A 19,314-nucleotide genomic window follows, 5' to 3' on the forward strand; every position below is an offset into this window, starting at 1 on the left:
TTATATATAACTACACAAAATTTTATATTTAAAAAAAAAAAAAGAAAATTCTGTCTCACTCTCTCTTCCCACCTCGCAATTGTCGGAAAGTGGGAAGTTGTTGTTAAATGGCGTAATCTTAATATTCTTTAAACTTTCACGGCCAAAATGTGCTCTTCTATGTCTACACTTCCAGCAATTTAAACAAATAATATAAAATTTTGGGATAATTTTTACTTAAAATAAGTTTGATTAAATTAAATATAATTACAAAGCAAGTATAATACTTATATGATTGATGATTATTTTTTAAAAATATACATAAATAATATAATAAATATATTATATTTGTCATATAATTAATTCAAATTGAATCCAACTTATAATTTTACAAATTCTACTGCTGAAAATAAATTTGAAATGCTTGCGTAATTTTAACTTTTATTATATTAATATAATTAAATAAGTAAAAATAATATAAATTATTTAATTAAGATGAATAAAATGAACTAGATTTACGTGTACATAGATACAAAATTATTTATAAATTTAATTAATTAAAAAATAATTATTTGCATAATGAGAAAGTATAATCAACTCACAGTCTGTTGACGAAAATATTTTTTGCTATTGTTTTGGTGCTGGTCCCTCATTATTAAAAGTTGAAGATTTGCGTGGACTATGAGTATGAGCACCAGAATTCTACCCAATCGTTTTTGTCCAATTGATATGTAAATTGTGGCTTAGAAATTCAGTCAAAACCGCACTGATTTCTGGTGTTTTACGACTTGAATAAACCAATACACAGCCTATGTTATGTATCTTTATTTGAACTTATTATTTACTGTTTGTTTAATATCGAAATTTTAGTTTTATTTTTATATAATAAGAGCCCTCTTATATAATTTAATTTTTAAAAAAGCAAATGATAAGAATATTATTATTTAATTTATAAAAATTACGGTTCCAATTCTCAATAAGAAAAAATGAGCTAGCACTCTTTCATATTCTCTTTCTTTTTCTAAAATCCACCCCCCTAAAATGAATTAGGGGGTATGCTTATATTATTTGGTAAATAAGGAAAGTTAACTTTATTGTCGGTATTGTCAGAATTCTCATTGGTCAAGGCTAAATCTGGTAGCTTATTGGATGATGTTTTAATAATTTCGCTCTGTAGCCGTTTTAATAGTAGATTTTTTTGTCGTCGCTCCTCGTAAATATTGATACTAGGTTATCAAGATGACGTTCTTTTCTCATGATTTAGTTGAATTTGATGATGCAATATGTGTCGAATTAAAATCTTGTTATATCTTGGTTTACAACATCTTTGTTAGCTACATGACCATGGCATATTAGTTGGAATAAGGATTTCAAAAAATTTAAAAATGATGAGCACTTTTTATATTAGAAATATGGAGGTTCAGTATTGGTGGGAATTAATCTCGGATTAAAAAATATTATCTTGGACCCACTTCTAATATGGTGGGTTTGGGTTAAAAATATATATATATATTCATATGCATCTCTTCCCTATTGCCCCCGCCGCCAAAGATACAAGTCTCTCTATCTCTCTCCCCCTATTTTTCTCCTTCTCTCTTCCCTAGTCGACGCTCGCCTCGCCCTCGCCTCTGCCGACCCCCACCCTTTCTTCCCCCCCCCCCCCCCGCCCACATATGCTATTCACACTCACCATCTTTATCTTTTTAAAATAAAAAAGGAACTCGAGTTAGACTTACCTTTGTGGGTGGGTGGATCATAATAACGCACGTGGTGGAATGAGTCTTGAGTCCACCGCGATGCCACCCTTGAAGTTGAGGGACACCTGATGAAGAATGATACTAAAAAACTCCATGAGAATATTAGAATAATGTCATGAGAAAATGAGTGTCACCAGCTCAAATATACAAGAGAGGAAATGTTAACCCATCAACTCAACTCGCAAACCTAATTTTGTTTTAGGTTTTTAGGAGTTGGCGGACAGTTGATACGACAACACTTAAGTTGAAATAAATTACATCATAAAATTTAACTAGATTTACGTGATTAATGGGGATAGCCCCAACATGAAATTATTAAAACACCAATCAAAATCATTATTATTAAGTAAAAAACATAAAGAACATAGGCAATGTGAAGCAGGCCGCCCCCACTATTAATGCTTGTGAATTCTTAGCGTTTGGGAGTTGAACTGAAGTTTTGAACTTTTGAGAAATAGCAGAAAGAGGACATCTATTATTTGATATTTTTATTGGTGGAATGAAGAGACTTCCGTTATTTTTCTGCTATTACAAACTTATCCAACCATATATTTTTTTAAATAAATCTTTTTAACTTTAATGTATAAAATTCCAAAGATGAAGGACAAGAAAGAAAAAAAAAAATCCCACATGACGCAAATGACGAGAAAAATAATCGAAATAAATTAATAGAATATTTATGTACCCTACATTTTATTATTTAATCCATTATTCAGCATGATATAACGATTCTTAACCACACGGATTTGCGTAGATATAATATTTAAGTTTTGTGCTATCAGACGAGACAATTTATTTAATTGTAATATGTCACACACTTCATTATTTAATTTCTTAATCAGCTCAAAATAATGATTCTCCACCACACAAATTCGCATAGAATCATGTACTGATACCATTTAGACACTGCTTTAAAGCGCAACACTTTAAGATATATTTTATAAAATTACAATTTGCTTTTTTTTTAAATTAAGATAAACCTTTTTTGCTGTCAAGTGTACTAAGATAATAAATAATATTTCAGTCAAGTACTTACATTGACAAAAAATATTGGAAAGATTCATGTATAGTGTACCAATAGAATTTAAAAAAATGACAAGTGGGAACAATTTGTACATATCATGATCAGCTCCAAACCACAATGAGTGGGAACATATAAAGATTTATTTAAATAAACATCTCAAACTCTGAGTATCATACTGTAATTTAAAGAGATTAAGAGGGTGTCTTTCTAAATTAATTAAACTCTTAAAGGGTTTGAATAAATAAAATGTCGAAGCTTATAAAATGACAGAGTACTGTTGGACATAATAAACTCTTTATACTATAATAATAACTGAAAAAAATATGAAGGGTAAGAGTGAAAAATTAACAAGATCGTAAATGTGTTTTTTTTTTTTATGTTAAAATTAAAGAGCTTATAAGATGTTTTAAAAGAAATTCGAAGAAGTTATTTTTTTTTAATTGAACTTATAATATTCAAAATATCTTATTTTAGAATTTTATAAGTTATTTACAAACAAGCTATCCTTTTTCTGTTTTATTAGTTGATAAATTTACATTGTAGTTGCGCTCAATAATCTATACTGTTACGCATAAAAGAGGTGTTGTAGATACAAAAGAACGATTATGACACTGCTATATGATTTTTTATGATTCAAAAAATATATATCAATTGATAAAATAGTTAACTTATTCAATTTCTTAAGTTTTATATTAGTTGATAAGTTATTTTTTTTTATTTTATTTTTTTTACCATGATATATGGGTTTATATATTAATTTTATTTATAATATATTTTAAAATATTAAAATATATTTATTGTATGTACGGGAGGAACAATATGACACGACGATCAGTGATTTAATACTTATAACAACAAATTGAAGAATGAGGATATAAATAGATTTTATTGGATTTAATCCATAAAACCTAAAAAAATTCAAATTGAACTAAAATTTCAAATCAATATTTTTATTATTTAGTTACTTATTGATGATTTAAAACTATTTAAAGCTTGTTAAAAAGTTTAGGCAATGGCACCTAATTAGTCCAGGTCCAAGGCCCAAGCTCAAACAGACCATCAACCCGATTCCCCAGAGAAGCGCTTTTTTGTGGCCGCGCTGAACAGAAACCCGTTTTCTTCCAATTATATCTTCCAAGTTGCACTGCCTCAGTGCGCTTCCCCTTGCTCTAAAACCCTAGACTCCGTCTCTCTCTTAAACCCGGCCTTCGCTTTTCCTAGCTTTCGGACATGGAGTTTTGGGGTAAGGTTCTCTCTCGCTTTCCTCTGTTCTTATGTTATATGATGGTTGATCACTTACTTGTTTAGAGGGCATTTTCAGGATTTTTATTTGGTTTCTCGGGATTCCCCCTCCTTTTTTTTTTTAATCCGTAGTTTGGTTGTTATCATTTCTGTTTTACTTTCTCGTTTTTCTTTTTTTCCCATTTCATTCGTGGCTGATTCCAGTCTGCGAATGCTGTTCTCTTAATCCGTCAAAAAAGAAAAACAGGTTGCATTTTCGTTTCGTTATTGTCTGTTTTAGAAGTGTTGTTGTTTACACATCTATGGAATATGTGTTTTCCGTTCTAAGCTGTCTTGTTGCTACAAACTGCATTCTTCATCGTTTGAGGATTAGCCATGGTTCATGGTATGGGGATTTCCTGGCTGAGAGCTGTACTTTTGTTTGCATGGTACCTTAATGCTCTGCTCCTGACTTGCGTAAGAAAGTTTCTTTGCCAACTTACCTGTTGAATTTCTTCTATGGATGTCATTTATGTTTCTGTAATGAGAAGTGAGAATGCACAATCGCCTCTCAGCAATGGGACTTATAGTGCCTCATTCATCTTTGATTGGGGAGCTCATTGTTTTTCTGCTCATTGGACCACATAAATATCATATACAGTTATTTCTCTTTGAGTTTATGTAATTCATATTGCTTTTCGAGATGATAGTGAATTTTTTGGGAACTAGAGTTCTTCTTTATGTTTGTATCAAGTATATTGAACATTCTGTGATGCTCGTGCTTTAAAATTAATTGTCTGCCTACTGTTATATATTGTGGACGATTCTTAGTGAAAAAATTATATCAATTTGTCATTTCCAGGAGTTGAGGTGAAAAGTGGAGAGCCCCTTAAGGTCTTGTCTGGTGATGGCATGGTTTTGCATCTTTCTCAGGTATAGCAAACAGTCTATTTTCACTATGTCATGCCTGTTTTAAATTGTTTTGGGTAAAATTTAAAATGTTATTTTCTTTCTCCCTGTGCAGGCTTGTCTTGGTGAATTGAAAAAGGAGAAAGGAAATGAATCTGTATGCTTGTTTGTGAATGTCGATGGAAAGAAACTTGTTCTTGGAACACTGTTCACTGAGAAATTGCCTCAGCAACCATTTGACTTGGTGTTTGACCAAGATTTTGAGTTATCTCACAACTGGAAAAGTGGAAGTGTCTACTTCTTTGGATACAAGGCCTCTAACCCGTTTGAAGAAGAATATCCTCTGATATGGATGCACATTTTTAAATGTCTCCTTGAATATTATCTTGAATACACTCAATCAAGTTTGTCTATGAATTTTCTTCCTTGACTCTGTCTTCTTTTTGCTGCCACTGCCTTGCCCGAGGGAGAATCTGGTGATTATCATTCTCACCCTGCCCGTTAACTCTGTCTATTGCTCCTTTGCCCCTTCCCCTGTGTATCTATATATAGTTTTTACTGTGTTTTTTCTAGTGACTTAGATGCATGTATCTTTTGACCAGATGATTCTGAATCTGAGGAAAATATTCCACTTAGCATTGCCAAAAATGGTACTATGCATAATTCTTGTCCCTGTTTGTAATTTGAAGTTTCCGCTGAATAGTCATAAATTTTGGTATGACATGTAAATTTGCAGGGAAACCTGAGTCCAAGGCAAAGCAAGAGAAACCTGTTGAAGCTGAAAAGGCTAGTGCAGCCAAAGGAAAGGAATCTGATGCTGGTAAGAAAAAAGGGAAGCTGGTAGAGCCAAACAAAGATGTAAAATCCAAAGAAGACAATGAAAGTAGCGACGAAGATGTGATGTCCGACGCTGACGATGACTCTGAGGTAGACTCGTCAATTTCTGGTTGTAAATTAATGACGCTTCATTTAGGTGTACTTTGTTCCTAATTGTGAACCTCTTTAAGTTTGATTATGAGTGAGACTAGTGTCGTCTATAACTCTCCAATTAGAGGCATCCTAGCTTGTTTTTGTTCATTTAGTTGAGGAATCAAGAGTTTCAACTGTGAATTACTATCCAAGCATGTGTGCCATCAAGAATTTAGCAAAATGGTCTTGATGCTGCATTACTCTTTTAGCTTGAGCTTCTAGGTTGGAAATTGTTAGTGGTACAAATGATAGTCACAATGAACATAAAAAAGTGTATAGTTCTCTGTTATTTTGAAACTCTGAAATATATGTCTTTAGTTGGCGTTTTCTTTGATGTTCTGTTTCTTAAGGGTTCATTCACGAAAGCTTTCAGGGTAACTGGAAATTATGTCATGTTTTTAGTACTGCTATTGCTAGAATATTGTGAGTCAGCTTATATGATTTATTTTCATGCTCTGGTAAATAATCTTAACAAATTTTTATGTCTCCAGAGGATGTAGTACAGTTTGGTATGAATTTATCGTTTCCTTCTAGTTGATTTTGTGATTTCTTGAGCTAGGGTGATGACATTTTACAAAAAGATTAAGTGCTCAAGGATGCTATTTACAAATTTGTTCTTATCTAAAATACAGCTAATTACTATCAAATTTACAGGATGAGGATGACGAGGATGAGTCCGACGATGAATCTGATGAGAGCAACAAAGAGAGTCCTAAGAAGGTAATGTACAACATGCTCCACTCTCATCTACACTGGAACAAAGGTGAATTGTATCGTTTAGTTTGGCTTTTAACAGTACGTTTTTCCCAAAAGGTTGAACCAAGCAAGAAGCGACCTGTAGAATCAGCTACCAAAACACCAGTTCCGAGCAAAAAGGCAAAAGCGACTCCCCAGAAAACAGGTGATTTCTTGTTCTGAAATTATACTTTCCGGCATCCGACATTGTTGCTTATATTTTATACAGATCCATTTTATTTGAGCATCATCATATTTTTGATTTAATCATTTCAGATAGTGCACATTGTTGGATAAAGCATATGATTAGGTCCAAATATTTTATATTCTCTATAAGACTGTAATCGAATTCACTTCCACTGTCTGTGCAGATGGCAAGAAAAGTGGTGGTCATGTAGATACGCCTTACCCGGCAAAGCAGGCTGGGAAAACTGCTGCCAACAAGCCAAACCAGCAGACACCAAAATCAGGAGGATCACATTCCTGCAAGAGCTGTAATAGGTACATCTTGTGGTTATAAAGCTAAATTATAATGCAAATGACAATTTAATCAAAATAACTTTTTGTTGCAGGACATTTGGTTCTGAACAAGCTCTGGAATCACACTCAAAAGCTAAGCATAGTGGTGGCAAGTAATATGAATCACTTTGCTAACTTGACATCGGATTTTTGACAGAAAGTTCAGTGTTCCAATGTGTGTAGACAAGCAGGGGGTAGGTTATGAAGTCTACTAGTCCACGGTTTGGATATATTAATCTCTCTAGTTGGTAATTTCTTTGGCTGCACAAAGTTGGGACTGATTTAATGCATTGTCAAGTGATATGGTCTCTTTTACCATTCTACTAAATGCTTGAACCTGTGACAGAAGTATGCGACTGGTTCCCCGCCTTTTTGCCATACTATTAATGTGGTTGTGCTGTCATTTGGTTTTATATTTTACTTTGTTCGTTATACCTGAAAAGTAAGGAGCTCAGAGCTTTGTGATTTGAGCAATGTTGGTAAGCGATCCAATGACGCTAAGGTTTTGCATTCAGACACTTCTAGGAACCAGGACAACTAGAAGGCCTTTGTACCTGTTGTTATATAATTGACCTCACCAAAACTCAACGGTAAAATCTGATAAAAGGTTAGTCATCAAATGCTTTGTCAATACTCATATAACTGAGTAATATCCCCAAACTACACTTGCAGAAAAGGAACCAATTCATTGTGTTGCTACTCGTAAGATACAAATGACAATACAAGGGGGCAGCAACCTAAAATTTGCAGTAACTACAGCAAATCCATACAAACTGATGATACAACTGAAAATAAAATAAAATTATGAATTCCCACTGTGCATATCAGGAGCATTGAGAACAAGAGTACCATAATTCATTCTGATGGACATAACATTAGTACAGGCCTCGTGAAAATCTTGAGCTAAGCATAGCCATAATTGCAGGTACGTATTGTGTTTAAAAATGAATATATTGAAAGATGCATTCATCGCTTAATTCCGCAGCCAGCACGCTCCCTATATAGTGTAGTCTTTCTCTGCAGATAACAGCAAAACCTGTATCGAAATATCAATATGAGCTTGCGTGAAAAGGTGCATGTCCCAGCAGGAATACCTGACCCTGCAAAACTTAGAGAAGTGCATTAAGATATCCAAAATATTAATCACCTAATACCTAAATTTATCAGAAAGTTTTTATCAGCTCAACATGTGCTTGGTTCTATGGAAGAGGGAACTTACCTGGTCTATGCAATTTTCGTGCCAAGATTTTGTTTCTAGTGTGAGATGTGGCCTACCTATATTGATCAGAAAGTTTATCAGCTCAACATGTGGTTTGGTCCTATGGAAGAGGAACTTACCTGGTCTCTACAAATTTTGTGCCAAGATTTTGTTTCTAGTGTGAGAAACTTTGGCCTATCAAACGGAACATGAGGATATTTCTGTTTTTGGTCAAAAGCAACATGCGCAGTGAGCACAAAAAGGTTTCAGGTAAAACGAAAGTGCTTGAAACACAGAGTCAAAAATTTACCACATAAGAAAGGGTGGAATGCTCCACCCAGCAACAAGAGTTACGAGCAGGGAAATTGCAGAGGAATCAGTGGAAGATGTGCTCAAAAGAACCAAATATGATCATAGTCAGATAGGGGCAAAGCAATGGCAAACCACTTCGTTTTCTTATTTCTTCCATGGGATTCATCAATGGCATTCCGTATTCCCTATAATTAAAAATATTTTGGTCCTCTTTAGGATATGTATAGATATATTTGCAATCATGTTCCCGTAGCTTTTGCCATCTAACCCTCCTAAATCATAGGCTAGATCTTTGGAAGGACAAAGGAAGAAAATGGAGATTTGCTTTCCTACAATACCACATGAGAAAGAACCTTCCCCACCTGCACAGTGGAAAATGGGTAGTAAGCCTTTTCTCACGATGGTCTATATCTAACAAATGAAGAATTGCAAATTAGAACCAACGAAAAAGAGAAGGCAGCATATGGAACACATGGGTTAAGAAAAACAGACCCCAAATATCTGCAGAGTCTTCAGAAGTCATAATTTCCATTTTCTTGCTGTGCTGGATGCTGATTATCGTCATTGGTTGGGCCATCTTTCTGCTGGTGAACATGACTAACATCATCACTTTTATTACTATTATCTATAGCAGATTCTGCCTCCCTTTCCTTATTCCACTGCTCAATCTTTGCCCTTCTTTCAGCACTGCTTTCTCTCACTGGACTCCTGTTTCGCCTTCCCCCAGGGCTTCTGCTTCTTCCATTCCTGCGACCAGGACTTCTGCTTCTTGGCCTTCTACCTCTATCATGGTGGCGGTGATCTCCTCTTCTGCCAGAACCATGACGCCCATCATAGTTATGATGACGAGGACTATGGCTTCTACTTCTACTGCGGCCATGCCTACGTCTACTCTTCCGAAATAATTGTTGTCTCAGCTCTCTTTAGCCAAAAAAAGAGTACATCAATCACCAAAAAGCCATGGTAAAGGGCTTAAGAAAAGCAAATGAAAACATATTTCACCCAAAAGCAGACCTGCTTATCTTTTTCAGATGCATGAAGTTACAATAGCCACCTCGATTGCATACATTTTCTTCATATTGCCTGCATGTTGCTTCACGAAAATCCGTTACAGGGGAGAAGTCTGCGATGATTGGACGCCCTACAAAATTCAACGTCGGCACAATTAAATAAGAAGAGGATCAAGTAAAAATAATCACTGCATTAGTGTATTCCTTAAAAACATAAATGTAACAATCAAATGTATTCTTGTAACAGGAAGAAGCCTCAGATACCTTAATCCTGGTACTACAAAATTCTCAAATAGATTGCGTTAGCCCATTCTGTAATGAGACAAGATTGCATAACCATTGCATAACTGTCTACTTGGAGGCATATTTCTGAACTTTTTTACTTACTCTAACAAGATGCTACTTATTATTTATCAGTATAATTAACTGACAAGGAATGAAACTTAACAAGTGTAGGTGCAGGTCCCTATAACCAAGGAATAAGGAGGAGACATTGCAACCTTTTCCAATAACATATTCAAAAGATTATTTTGCCCTTTTAATCCTGGAAATGTTACAAATACTACTAACAGAACTATCAAAATTTTCAGAGAACTAAAAACACCCTCATCCTACAGTGACTAAAACTAAAAGATAATCGGAATATACACAAATGACTAGAACTAACCTTCATAAGACCTTCCAATAAGATTCTGGAGAGCATTTTGGGCTTGGTCTTCCTCCCTGAACTGGATATAGACATTACCCACCATGTGGTCAGCCAGATTATCACAAATATTGAGGCTCTGAATGTCCCCATACTTGCTCAGTTCCTGAAATAAGTCTTCGTAGAAATCCTGGCGTTGACAAAACAATCAGTTAAACTCTTGCTAGTGCCGAAATAAATCAACAAAATTCCAGTCTCACACATGAAAAAGAAGACGCAACATAGAAATAGAGAAAACAACCCGAGCAAATCAGATCTAGCTCCATATAAATACATCTATTGAAATCTAAAAAATAAGAAGAAACCTCGAAGTGGGACTGGATCTTCTTAGGGTCGAGAGGTTGGCCCTGAGGATCGACGCCAGGGGTAATCATATCGGGGCGTTGGTACATGTTGGAGAGCAAAAGGGTGGGGCTAATGCTGGGCTTGGTGTGGAGACGGGAGCAACGGTCGCCATGCCTGCAAGCGCCGATCTTGAAGTAGAAGGGACAGTTAACTCTGTCCTTCTCAGTGCCGAAAATGGAAGCCAAGTGCTCCGCCATTCTTCTTCTCTCACAATTCTTTCCAAACACAACCCGATCCTTTCTTCTTTTCTTTCCAAGACAAAGGACGACGGTCCCTAGGGTTTGGAAATTAAGAACTAAACTTATAATTAATTGATGATTAAAATTGTATAACAAGACAAAACGTGTGAGCTGGTTTGCCCGAGAGGTTAAGGGGGAAGACTTAAGATCTTCTGCACATAAGTGCGCATGGGTTCGAACCCCATAGCCAGCATGTTTTATATCCCCTTCATTTATCTAAATTTTCCTACTTTTTTAAACTTATAATTTAATTTCTTTAAACTACATAAAACGATCCAATCACATTTTTAATTCATAAAAGAAATTATGAAAGTGAAAAGCAAAATATATGAAATTTTATTATACATAAAGGAAGGTTAAATAACAAATTAAAAAAACATAACAACGAGCAATTGAGAGAAAACAAACACTTCACACAAAAGTAAAAATAAAAAAAAATTATATAAATATTATTTTATCGATTCAATTAGTAACCCAACAAATTAGGTACTAAAAGTTATATATATATATATATATATATATTATGGGAGGAATATTATATTATTTAAGTAAAATGAATGATGGTCAAAGAAGAACGCGATTGTTCTTTTTTTGCATCATTCCAAAATTGTCAACTGGATCAGTTGCAAATATGAGGGTTCATCTTCATTTGCACCAAGCTGATAACCGTTTATCTAAATCAGAAAAAAAAATAAAAAAGTGATAAGCGTTTGTGATTGTTAACGATTTGGGTGTGTTTCCAATCGTAAATACAGTTTAATACTTAGATTAAGTTGATTTAAATAAAAATATTAAAATCAATATTATAAAAATAGTATATATTAAGTTATTTCTCCAACAATCAGACTTTATTTTTTTTTTCATTTTTATTTTTAAATACTCATTACTTTCATTATAATATATAACTTTTTTGACAATTTATTCCCACCATATAAATAATTGGTGCTAGATAATCATGACATATCAATTGTAAGTTATGACCAACATATTCAAATTCGCAAGCAAATAAGCACGTTTGACAAGTACTAGAGAAAAAGTACTTCAGAGCTTTTAGCTTAACAATAGTATCCTTTATTCTTTAATACCCAGTGACTGATTCTCTATATATGATTTTTCTGGTGTACTTTGATTTTTTTAATAATTCTAAATAAATCTTTTTCATTCCGCTTACTTTTGAATTTTATTTTACTATATTCAGTGTATTACCAATATTTAGTCTATAGCAGTTACAAGATACATGCATATGTTTATACGTATATACGTAATAATTCGTGTTCATCAAAACTTAAATCTGGTAGAAGCTTGGAAAGAGGCTGAACTCCAGCAGAATAGATTCACAAAATAAAATTCGGCACTCCAAATTGCGGGGAGTCAAAATTGAGGTAAACACGCTCACTGTTTCCCAGACTTTGACGACTCACTAATAAAAGGTCAGAACAAAAGACAGCCCATTATTAAAAACAGGTCCTCATTATCCTAAGACAACCCAGTCCCAGTAGTCTACATACGAGGATATTATTCATCCATATAAGTTAAACTTCATCCCGCAAAACAGATCAGGTTTAATAGGGCTCCACTGGTGCTCGGAAGCTGGCTCCGGCATACACTGCCTCCGCACCAAGTTCCTCTTCAATTCTCAACAGCTGCCCCAAACATATATCGTGTTAGGAAATGGGTAATAGGTTCAGTATCATTGTTGTTGGATGAAGATGCCGTTCAGCTAGTTAATGATTTAAAAGAGTTTAGATGATTACCTGGTTGTATTTTGCAAGGCGCTCTGATCTGCATGGAGCTCCGGTCTTAATTTGGCCCTGACAAATTCAAGAGGGGAAATATATATCAGGTCATGGTATTCTTGATGGAGTATAATACATGAAAAGGTGAGACAATATCATGAATGAAGAGCTTACCGTAGCCAAACCAACAGAGAGATCAGCAATGAAAGTGTCCTCTGTTTCTCCACTGCATCCAGCAACAAAATTGTGATAATACAGTCCAGATACCAGATTGGCATAAATCAATCAGACTTCTACAGGAATAAGAAAGTTGGGGTAGCATAATACCTGCGGTGACTGGCCATTACACCCCAACCGGCGTGCTTGGACATTTTTACAGCTTCAATACTCTCGGTCACAGATCCGATTTGGTTAACCTGGTACAAACAAATGGCAGAGTTATAATGTTACATATCCCAATAAGAAAAGAATGTTCATTAGCTGTGGTTAGAGCAGCCACCAGAATTCCAGAATGGTACCTTCAGAAGAAGAGCATTGCAAGTCTTCTCCTTGATTGCCTTTTCAACTCTCTGCAGACATGAATAGCAAGGAAAATAAGATACCAACATTCATTCTGTAGAGCACAAACTATAATTCAATCTCATCAGCCATAATAGATGTATATGATCACCTTGGGATTGGTGACAAGGAGATCATCACCCACAATCTGAACTTGGGCACCAATTTCTCCGGTAAGCTTTGCATAGTGCTCCCAGTCATCCTGATCAAATGGATCTTCAATCGATACGATTGGGTACTCAGACGCGAAAGATTTGTAGAGATCTTTGAGTTTGTCGCCAGAGATCTTTTGTGATCCATCATTGTTCTGCCAAGACAAAAGAAGCATAAAGTCAGATAGAACATTAGCAATTATTTGAAACAGAAACGGGCATAAGAGTAACAACCCAAATGTGCTGTCGCATTCATATGATAGACACATTAGGAGGAACTTGCCTCTTCTTTGAAGTTCAAATCATAAGTCTTATCTTTTCCATAAAATTCGGATGCAGCAACATCCATTCCAATCACAACCTATGCAGAAGCAACAACCATGGTTAGTGCTCATTCAATATGTAATTTGAGGAAGCAAGATGCCAGAATCACTGCAAAGGAAATTACCTTTCCTGTATAACCTGCTTTAGCAATAGCAGTCTTAAGGAGTTCAAGACCTTCCTTGTTTTCCTGGAGTTGCAATCAAGTAGAATCAATATTCTAGTACAGAACAGAATGGAAGATCAAAGGCTGCCTGAAGTATATGTTACCTGAATGTTAGGAGCAAAGCCACCCTCATCACCAACATTGGTGGCATCTTGGCCATATTTCTTCTTGATAACAGCCTGAGATTAAAAGGGGTGCAAACACTATAAGAAGAAGAAAGATGCTTATTCTGAGTTTGTAGGAAGCTGTGAAAATAACAATGTGGTGATATCAGATTTCTAACAAACAGAAAAGGTAGCTGCGAGCTGCTTTTGTAAGAATATGGGTACAAATACATGTAGTTTAATCTGTACTATTTTTACAAGTTTTCATATCCTCGTGAAATCCCCAGTAGCTGCTAAGTTTTATGACAAATATAGGGACAACTGGGTGGTAGAATAACTGGGAAGTTGGAATAGCACCAGAAATTTTTCAACGTAGTCACAAATAAGGAACGAAAATTAATAGATATGACATACCTTCAAATGGTGATATACTTCAACACCCATTTTCATGGCCTCCTTAAAAGAAGAAGCTCCAACAGGGAGAATCATGAATTCCTGTAGCAAAAAGTTGTGTTAATTAAGAATGCAACAGACGATATATAAACTTGCATATGCCAAAGACATGCCTGCATGGCAAGTTTGTTTCCAGCATGTGATCCACCATTGATGACATTGAAAGCAGGAACAGGCAGGACCAGCTTCTTGTTACCAGCTAGGTTGGCAATATGCTGAAAGGTAAAAGAGAATCATGTCAACAACTCATAGTCCAACTACTGTCCTAATTAAGGAAAAAATATAGTAATTAACATTCAGATCTAGTATAACTGAATGTTGAATAACCTAACCAAATTCAAGGATCGAAGACGAAAAATTTATCTTTTCTTACAGATGTAATTACTTAAAAATGGATTTTACCAATCAGTATAAGTTAATATTAACAGACGTGCTTAAGATGAATGATACTATACCTTGTACAGGGGGATATTGAGGAGAGCAGCTCCAGCTTTGCACACAGCAAGAGATACAGCTAGAATTGCATTTGCACCAAGCTTAAGAAACAAAATTGTATACTTGTTAACATATTGCCCTAGACAAGACTAAACACATAATCAATTGATGGACTAATTACCTTCTGCTTGCACCAACCCCACTCATTCTGAGTTCCATCGAGTTGTTGAACCATGAAATTATCGATACCAGTCTGGTCTGTTGGGTTCTGCAAATAAACCACATTAAAAGTGATGTCAGCAAAAATGCATCGAAACTCTTTATTTACTCCTCTCCATTGCTAATAATGCAAAGAAAAGACATCAAACATATAAAGATATTCTATCAAGAACAAGATCATCACCTTTCCCACGAGGGCTGGTCCAATGATTGTGTTCACGTTGCCAACAGCCTACGGAAACATACCAAAAGCATCAAGAAATAGCACATTGCAGTTCAACTTAGAGGAAATAGTAATCAATAATCCACATCAAACACCTAACCTTTGAGACACCCTTCCCGAGGTAGTCTGATCCTCCGTCTCTCAGTTCAAGAGCCTCGTAAATTCCTAAAATAAAAGTAAGCAATAGAGCAATGAATGTTCATAAGAATATCGAACCAGCACACTAAGATTTATTAGAAAAACTATTCCATCCATTCCCTTTATAGGAAAAAGGATCAAAAGCTAGCAAAAACTGGATCCTGAACATTAATAAAGGTAGCTACAATAGCAAATCAACATTCTAATGCCCCTACATCATAATAGTCATTTAATCCACAGTTTCGATCGAAAAAAACCCACTGGAAAAAAAAACAAGCACGTTAATAGATCTTACCAGTGGATGCACCACTAGGAACAGCAGCTCTAGCCCAAATTCCGTTGGTCAGATGCACATCAACCTACGGTTACGTCAAACATTATTAGGACAAAACAGCATCAGCTTTTGCATGAAAATTAACGTTTTTCTGAAGATTAACCCGAAAGCGTATATTTCAAACAATCAGACCACTTGAACGTAACCGGCAACGGTTTACACATAATCCAAACTTAAACACTAATTAAACCAAAAATGAAAAGATGAGAAAGGATAGAGTAAGACGAACCTCAACGGTAGGATTTCCACGACTGTCGAAGATCTGTCGGGCCTTAACGGACTTGATAGTCGCCATTACAGAGAGAAAGAGAGATTAGATCTAGAGAGAGAGAGAGAGAGGATTGCAGAGTGAGAGGAGAAAGGTTGGTTGTTGCTGTTGACAGTGTAGAAAGTGAAGGGGGGATAGGCCGCGTACTTATAGAAGGAGTTGCGGTAATCACAACCGTCGATTTTCTTGCGATCTTGCGAATCAGGGTTGATACATGGCTCTTTTGAATTTTTGCCTCGACTGTGTCGAAAACGAAAACTGTTGATAAAGTGTTTTTTCCTCTATTTAGATTTCGAAAAATTGACTTTTCTTTTTATTATATGGGAAAAATGGTTCTCAAAATTTATGTTTTTGAATTTCATTTAACGTGTAAGATCTATTTCATTTTATATCAATTTATTATAATTTATTTAACCATTAATTATTATATTGATTAAATTGGTGTATGGTTCAATTTACGGATAATTATACTCATTTTTCTTAGAATTTGATGTAATTATACATAAATTTTTGTAATTTGAAAAATTACATATAACACCCTGAAGTTTGCTTCCATCTAGTAAATAAGTTTTTCCATTTCTCAAAATTTAATAAATTTGCTAATATTAACAAAAATACTGAATGAAAATTAGTATTTATCCTTAATTGACTTAAAACTGATTTATTACATATCAAACAATTTTTTTAAACTAACCTACCCTCCTCATAACAATGAAGATGTATCTTTTCACATGAATTAACGTCTTCACAACGTATAACGATAATTTAGTCATATAAAAAGATATTTGACCTATTATAAATCAATAATAAGTTAATCGAAGTTAAATATATTTTTTCTATTTTTTGTGTTAATATTAATAATTCGTTGAACTTTAACTAATGGAAGACTTATTTGTTAAATGAACGAAAACAAACCTCATAAGTGTCAAATATAATTTTTCTTTCACCAAATAATTATGATTTCAATATAATTTTAGTGTATTGCGCATGGTTTTCTATGTCAGAAAACAACATTAACAGGGTCAACTATCATTATGAGATGAGAATTCAATCATGTTGCCAGACCACTCTTTTATGCATTAATAATTTATTAAGGATAATTAAAAATATCAATATCATTTATATAATTTTTTTTTAATTTTTTTTAAATTATACATACATTTCCTAAAAACATGAATATCGTCACACAAACTATCATTACTTTTTTACTATTATGAGTTGCTTCTGCAAAAAATAGGAATGATTCGTTGCTTCTCCAAAAAATAGGAACGATTCGTGCAAATAGACCGCCAAACAAAGAGCGTAAATATAATTATCCCTATCAATAATAAAGAAGAAAGAACCAAACACATAACTGGAAAGGAGATTCTTACTTAAGTTTTTTAATTTGATTAAAAAAATAATTAATCCATCATTCTCTTTTGTTTTAAACCAATAAGCAGAGCAGATGAGATAATTAATCAAAAATCGGCACCCTGAAAATATCATTTTATATTCACGTGTCTGCTCATTTTCAGCTCTACCAAACATATCACGCTATTCCTCTCCTTTCCCCACCTAAATTACGTTTCTAGATTGCCACAAGCCTCCACCCCATCAATTTCTACTTCATTTAAACCTCAAAAACAAGGGGGGTATACCAGTAAAGGCCAAACATACACACACCATGTTAACAATCCATAATATCGTACAGGTCCCAGGGAACAGATTCGGATAATCCCGACTAGCTTGCCGAGTAATTTATGATGATGAGTTAAGGATTCAGGGCTACCAATATTTGCTTGGATGAACTCAAAACGGCAAGTAGTAAACGATCCTAATGAATATCCCCATACATAGAGGAATGGTCGATATACGCATCACTGATCAACCTTGCCTACAAAACTCGATTCATGAATATGTCTTACTTGGCATTTGAAATCAACCAAACATATCTCGCATAACTATCATAACAACCAATTTGTCCGCACACCTCAAATTTTACAGAATTATTTTATGTTCAAAGAAAAAGAATGTAGAGAGAAAAAGGAATAGGTGAAAATTTCAGGAAGAAGTCTTGAGATGACAGGCAAATTAACTATAGGTGGATAGCCTTTTCCAATTGAGATGAGCATTTGATGTATATATATTGGTTATATTTCTTTCTAAAAAGGAAGAAGCTCAATACAACTAAGAATCTATTATACCTGTACCTTTATTGTGGATTAGAATCTATTCAAATATGAATGCAAATTGAACTACAGTTTGAAAACACAACCAATTTCAATTAGAGTGCACTTGGACATGGGGACGCATGGATTTTACTCATCAAAGACTACAATCCTGACAGAGAACCATCCCAATACCATTTCAATCCTCAAACAAACTCAATTTTATTGTTACCATATTCAGACAAGACGACATAGTAGTCTGAACAGGCTTAAGGCATTTTTTAGGAACCTTATACAAGTTGCCACCTTCAATTTAAATTTGAAATGATAACCCCTGCCTCAAGTTTGGTTTGGTTCGAGATCCTACTCTGTTCAACCTGAGTAAGTTCAATCCACAACAGCCAAACTTGCAAGCTTCAAACCAGCTTGCGACTATCAAAAGTTCTCATTATCATTACAAGTGAGAGGCTGCTTCAAGGTCATTTCTAAATGTCCAGAAAAGAGATAAGAGCACTAATTCCTGGATGGAGGCAGTTTCGTAATTTCAACGAGCAAAACAGAAATAAGGGCTTCTTTCTGGAGATGAGTTCGAAGATGGAAATGGTTGGAAGATCCTTGGGTGAGTTAAGCAGGAGGATACAGTTGTCTCAAGCTTGTTACTGATGGGAGTTTATTCTCAGGGCTGAGAGGGTAATACTTAACCAGGGGTTCTAAATTTGAAGTTTGAGCAGGTATAGCAATGCCATAGAGCCCTTTCTCTTGGCATAGCGTTTCCATCTTAAGTATCTTGAACTCTAAAGACAATTGAAGAACTAGAAAGGCTACTTGGAATGTTTACTTTAATTTAGTGAATGAAGGCACTCTAAACCGGAGGTTCTATCCTAAAAGACTATGCATACATAAGATACGCAAGCACCACTCTAAACCATAAAGTTCATGTCACCACATGAACGAAGTCCATATAGACATTCTCTTGTCATCATGGATCACAACAAAATCATACAACACCAAATAAATTGTCGAACTTACTATGAGGTCTCTTTTCATCACCCTCGAACTCAGATGAAACAGTAAAAAACAAGAATAATCTTCTAAACTAGTTCAAAGGAATCATAACACGCACGAATACGTACC

At 34.8% G+C, this 19,314-nt stretch overlaps 3 protein-coding genes and 1 non-coding gene across 8 annotated transcripts; 2 read left to right on the forward strand and 2 right to left on the reverse strand.

The window, feature by feature from the left end:
* Positions 1-3,846: 3,846 nt before the first annotated feature.
* LOC105179534 (histone deacetylase HDT1) lies at positions 3,847-7,526 on the forward strand. Its single transcript, XM_011103186.3, has 10 exons — positions 3,847-4,003; positions 4,844-4,914; positions 5,006-5,226; positions 5,344-5,366; positions 5,493-5,540; positions 5,627-5,817; positions 6,514-6,579; positions 6,673-6,760; positions 6,966-7,095; positions 7,167-7,526. Exons 1-10 carry the CDS (start codon positions 3,991-3,993, stop codon positions 7,228-7,230), a joined length of 915 nt encoding a protein of 304 aa, XP_011101488.2. The 5' UTR covers positions 3,847-3,990; the 3' UTR covers positions 7,231-7,526.
* A 364-nt stretch (positions 7,527-7,890) lies between these two features.
* Positions 7,891-10,959, reverse strand: LOC105179532 (splicing factor U2af small subunit B). 5 transcript variants are annotated; one of them, XR_849304.3, is made up of 6 exons: positions 10,645-10,959; positions 10,301-10,469; positions 9,638-9,764; positions 9,116-9,544; positions 8,622-8,985; positions 7,891-8,149 (listed from the first exon to the last, which is right to left on the reverse strand). XR_849304.3 is itself a non-coding variant. In XM_011103185.3 (5 exons), the coding sequence occupies exons 1-4, from the start codon at positions 10,879-10,881 to the stop codon at positions 9,136-9,138; spliced, it is 942 nt and encodes a 313-aa protein (XP_011101487.1). In that variant the 5' UTR covers positions 10,882-10,959; the 3' UTR covers positions 7,891-8,149; positions 9,116-9,135. The 5 variants fall into 5 exon arrangements, 2 of the variants coding, with proteins under 2 accessions (XP_011101487.1, XP_088736640.1); XR_016065492.1 differs by having other exon boundaries at positions 7,891-8,532; XR_016065493.1 differs by having other exon boundaries at positions 8,333-8,985.
* A 74-nt stretch (positions 10,960-11,033) lies between these two features.
* TRNAL-UAA (transfer RNA leucine (anticodon UAA)) lies at positions 11,034-11,116 on the forward strand. The gene has a single exon. It is a non-coding gene; the product is annotated as a tRNA-Leu (tRNA).
* A 1,116-nt stretch (positions 11,117-12,232) lies between these two features.
* Positions 12,233-16,165, reverse strand: LOC105179531 (enolase). The gene is made up of 17 exons (XM_011103184.3): positions 15,992-16,165; positions 15,724-15,787; positions 15,391-15,455; positions 15,252-15,299; positions 15,030-15,116; positions 14,869-14,949; positions 14,527-14,628; positions 14,375-14,455; positions 13,961-14,035; positions 13,818-13,880; positions 13,653-13,730; positions 13,330-13,524; positions 13,178-13,228; positions 12,987-13,075; positions 12,834-12,885; positions 12,678-12,734; positions 12,233-12,566 (listed from the first exon to the last, which is right to left on the reverse strand). The coding sequence occupies exons 1-17, from the start codon at positions 16,055-16,057 to the stop codon at positions 12,486-12,488; spliced, it is 1,335 nt and encodes a 444-aa protein (XP_011101486.1). The 5' UTR covers positions 16,058-16,165; the 3' UTR covers positions 12,233-12,485.
* Positions 16,166-19,314: the final 3,149 nt, after the last annotated feature.

This window comes from Sesamum indicum, linkage group LG5 (assembly GCF_026168435.1).
Source record: "Sesamum indicum cultivar Baizhima isolate 11 linkage group LG5, ASM2616843v1, whole genome shotgun sequence".
Lineage (NCBI taxonomy): Eukaryota > Viridiplantae > Streptophyta > Magnoliopsida > Lamiales > Pedaliaceae > Sesamum > Sesamum indicum.

Coding starts and splice junctions, on each gene's coding strand:
- LOC105179532 (XM_011103185.3), bottom strand. CDS start 10,881: ATGGCGGAGCACTTGGCTTCCATTTTCGGCACTGAGAAGGACAGAGTT. Junction 9,765..10,300: donor TATTGGAAGGTCTTATGAAG/GTTAGTTCTAGT, acceptor TGAATTTTGTAG/GGCGTCCAATCATCGCAGAC. Junction 9,545..9,637: donor CATCTGAAAAAGATAAGCAG/GTCTGCTTTTGG, acceptor TTTTGGCTAAAG/AGAGCTGAGACAACAATTAT.
- LOC105179531 (XM_011103184.3), bottom strand. CDS start 16,057: ATGGCGACTATCAAGTCCGTTAAGGCCCGACAGATCTTCGACAGTCGT. Junction 14,036..14,374: donor AAGTATATCACCATTTGAAG/GTATGTCATATC, acceptor TTTTAATCTCAG/GCTGTTATCAAGAAGAAATA. Junction 13,076..13,177: donor GCAATGCTCTTCTTCTGAAG/GTACCATTCTGG, acceptor TGTTTGTACCAG/GTTAACCAAATCGGATCTGT.
- LOC105179534 (XM_011103186.3), top strand. Junction 6,761..6,965: donor AGCGACTCCCCAGAAAACAG/GTGATTTCTTGT, acceptor CTGTCTGTGCAG/ATGGCAAGAAAAGTGGTGGT. Junction 7,096..7,166: donor TCCTGCAAGAGCTGTAATAG/GTACATCTTGTG, acceptor TTTTTGTTGCAG/GACATTTGGTTCTGAACAAG.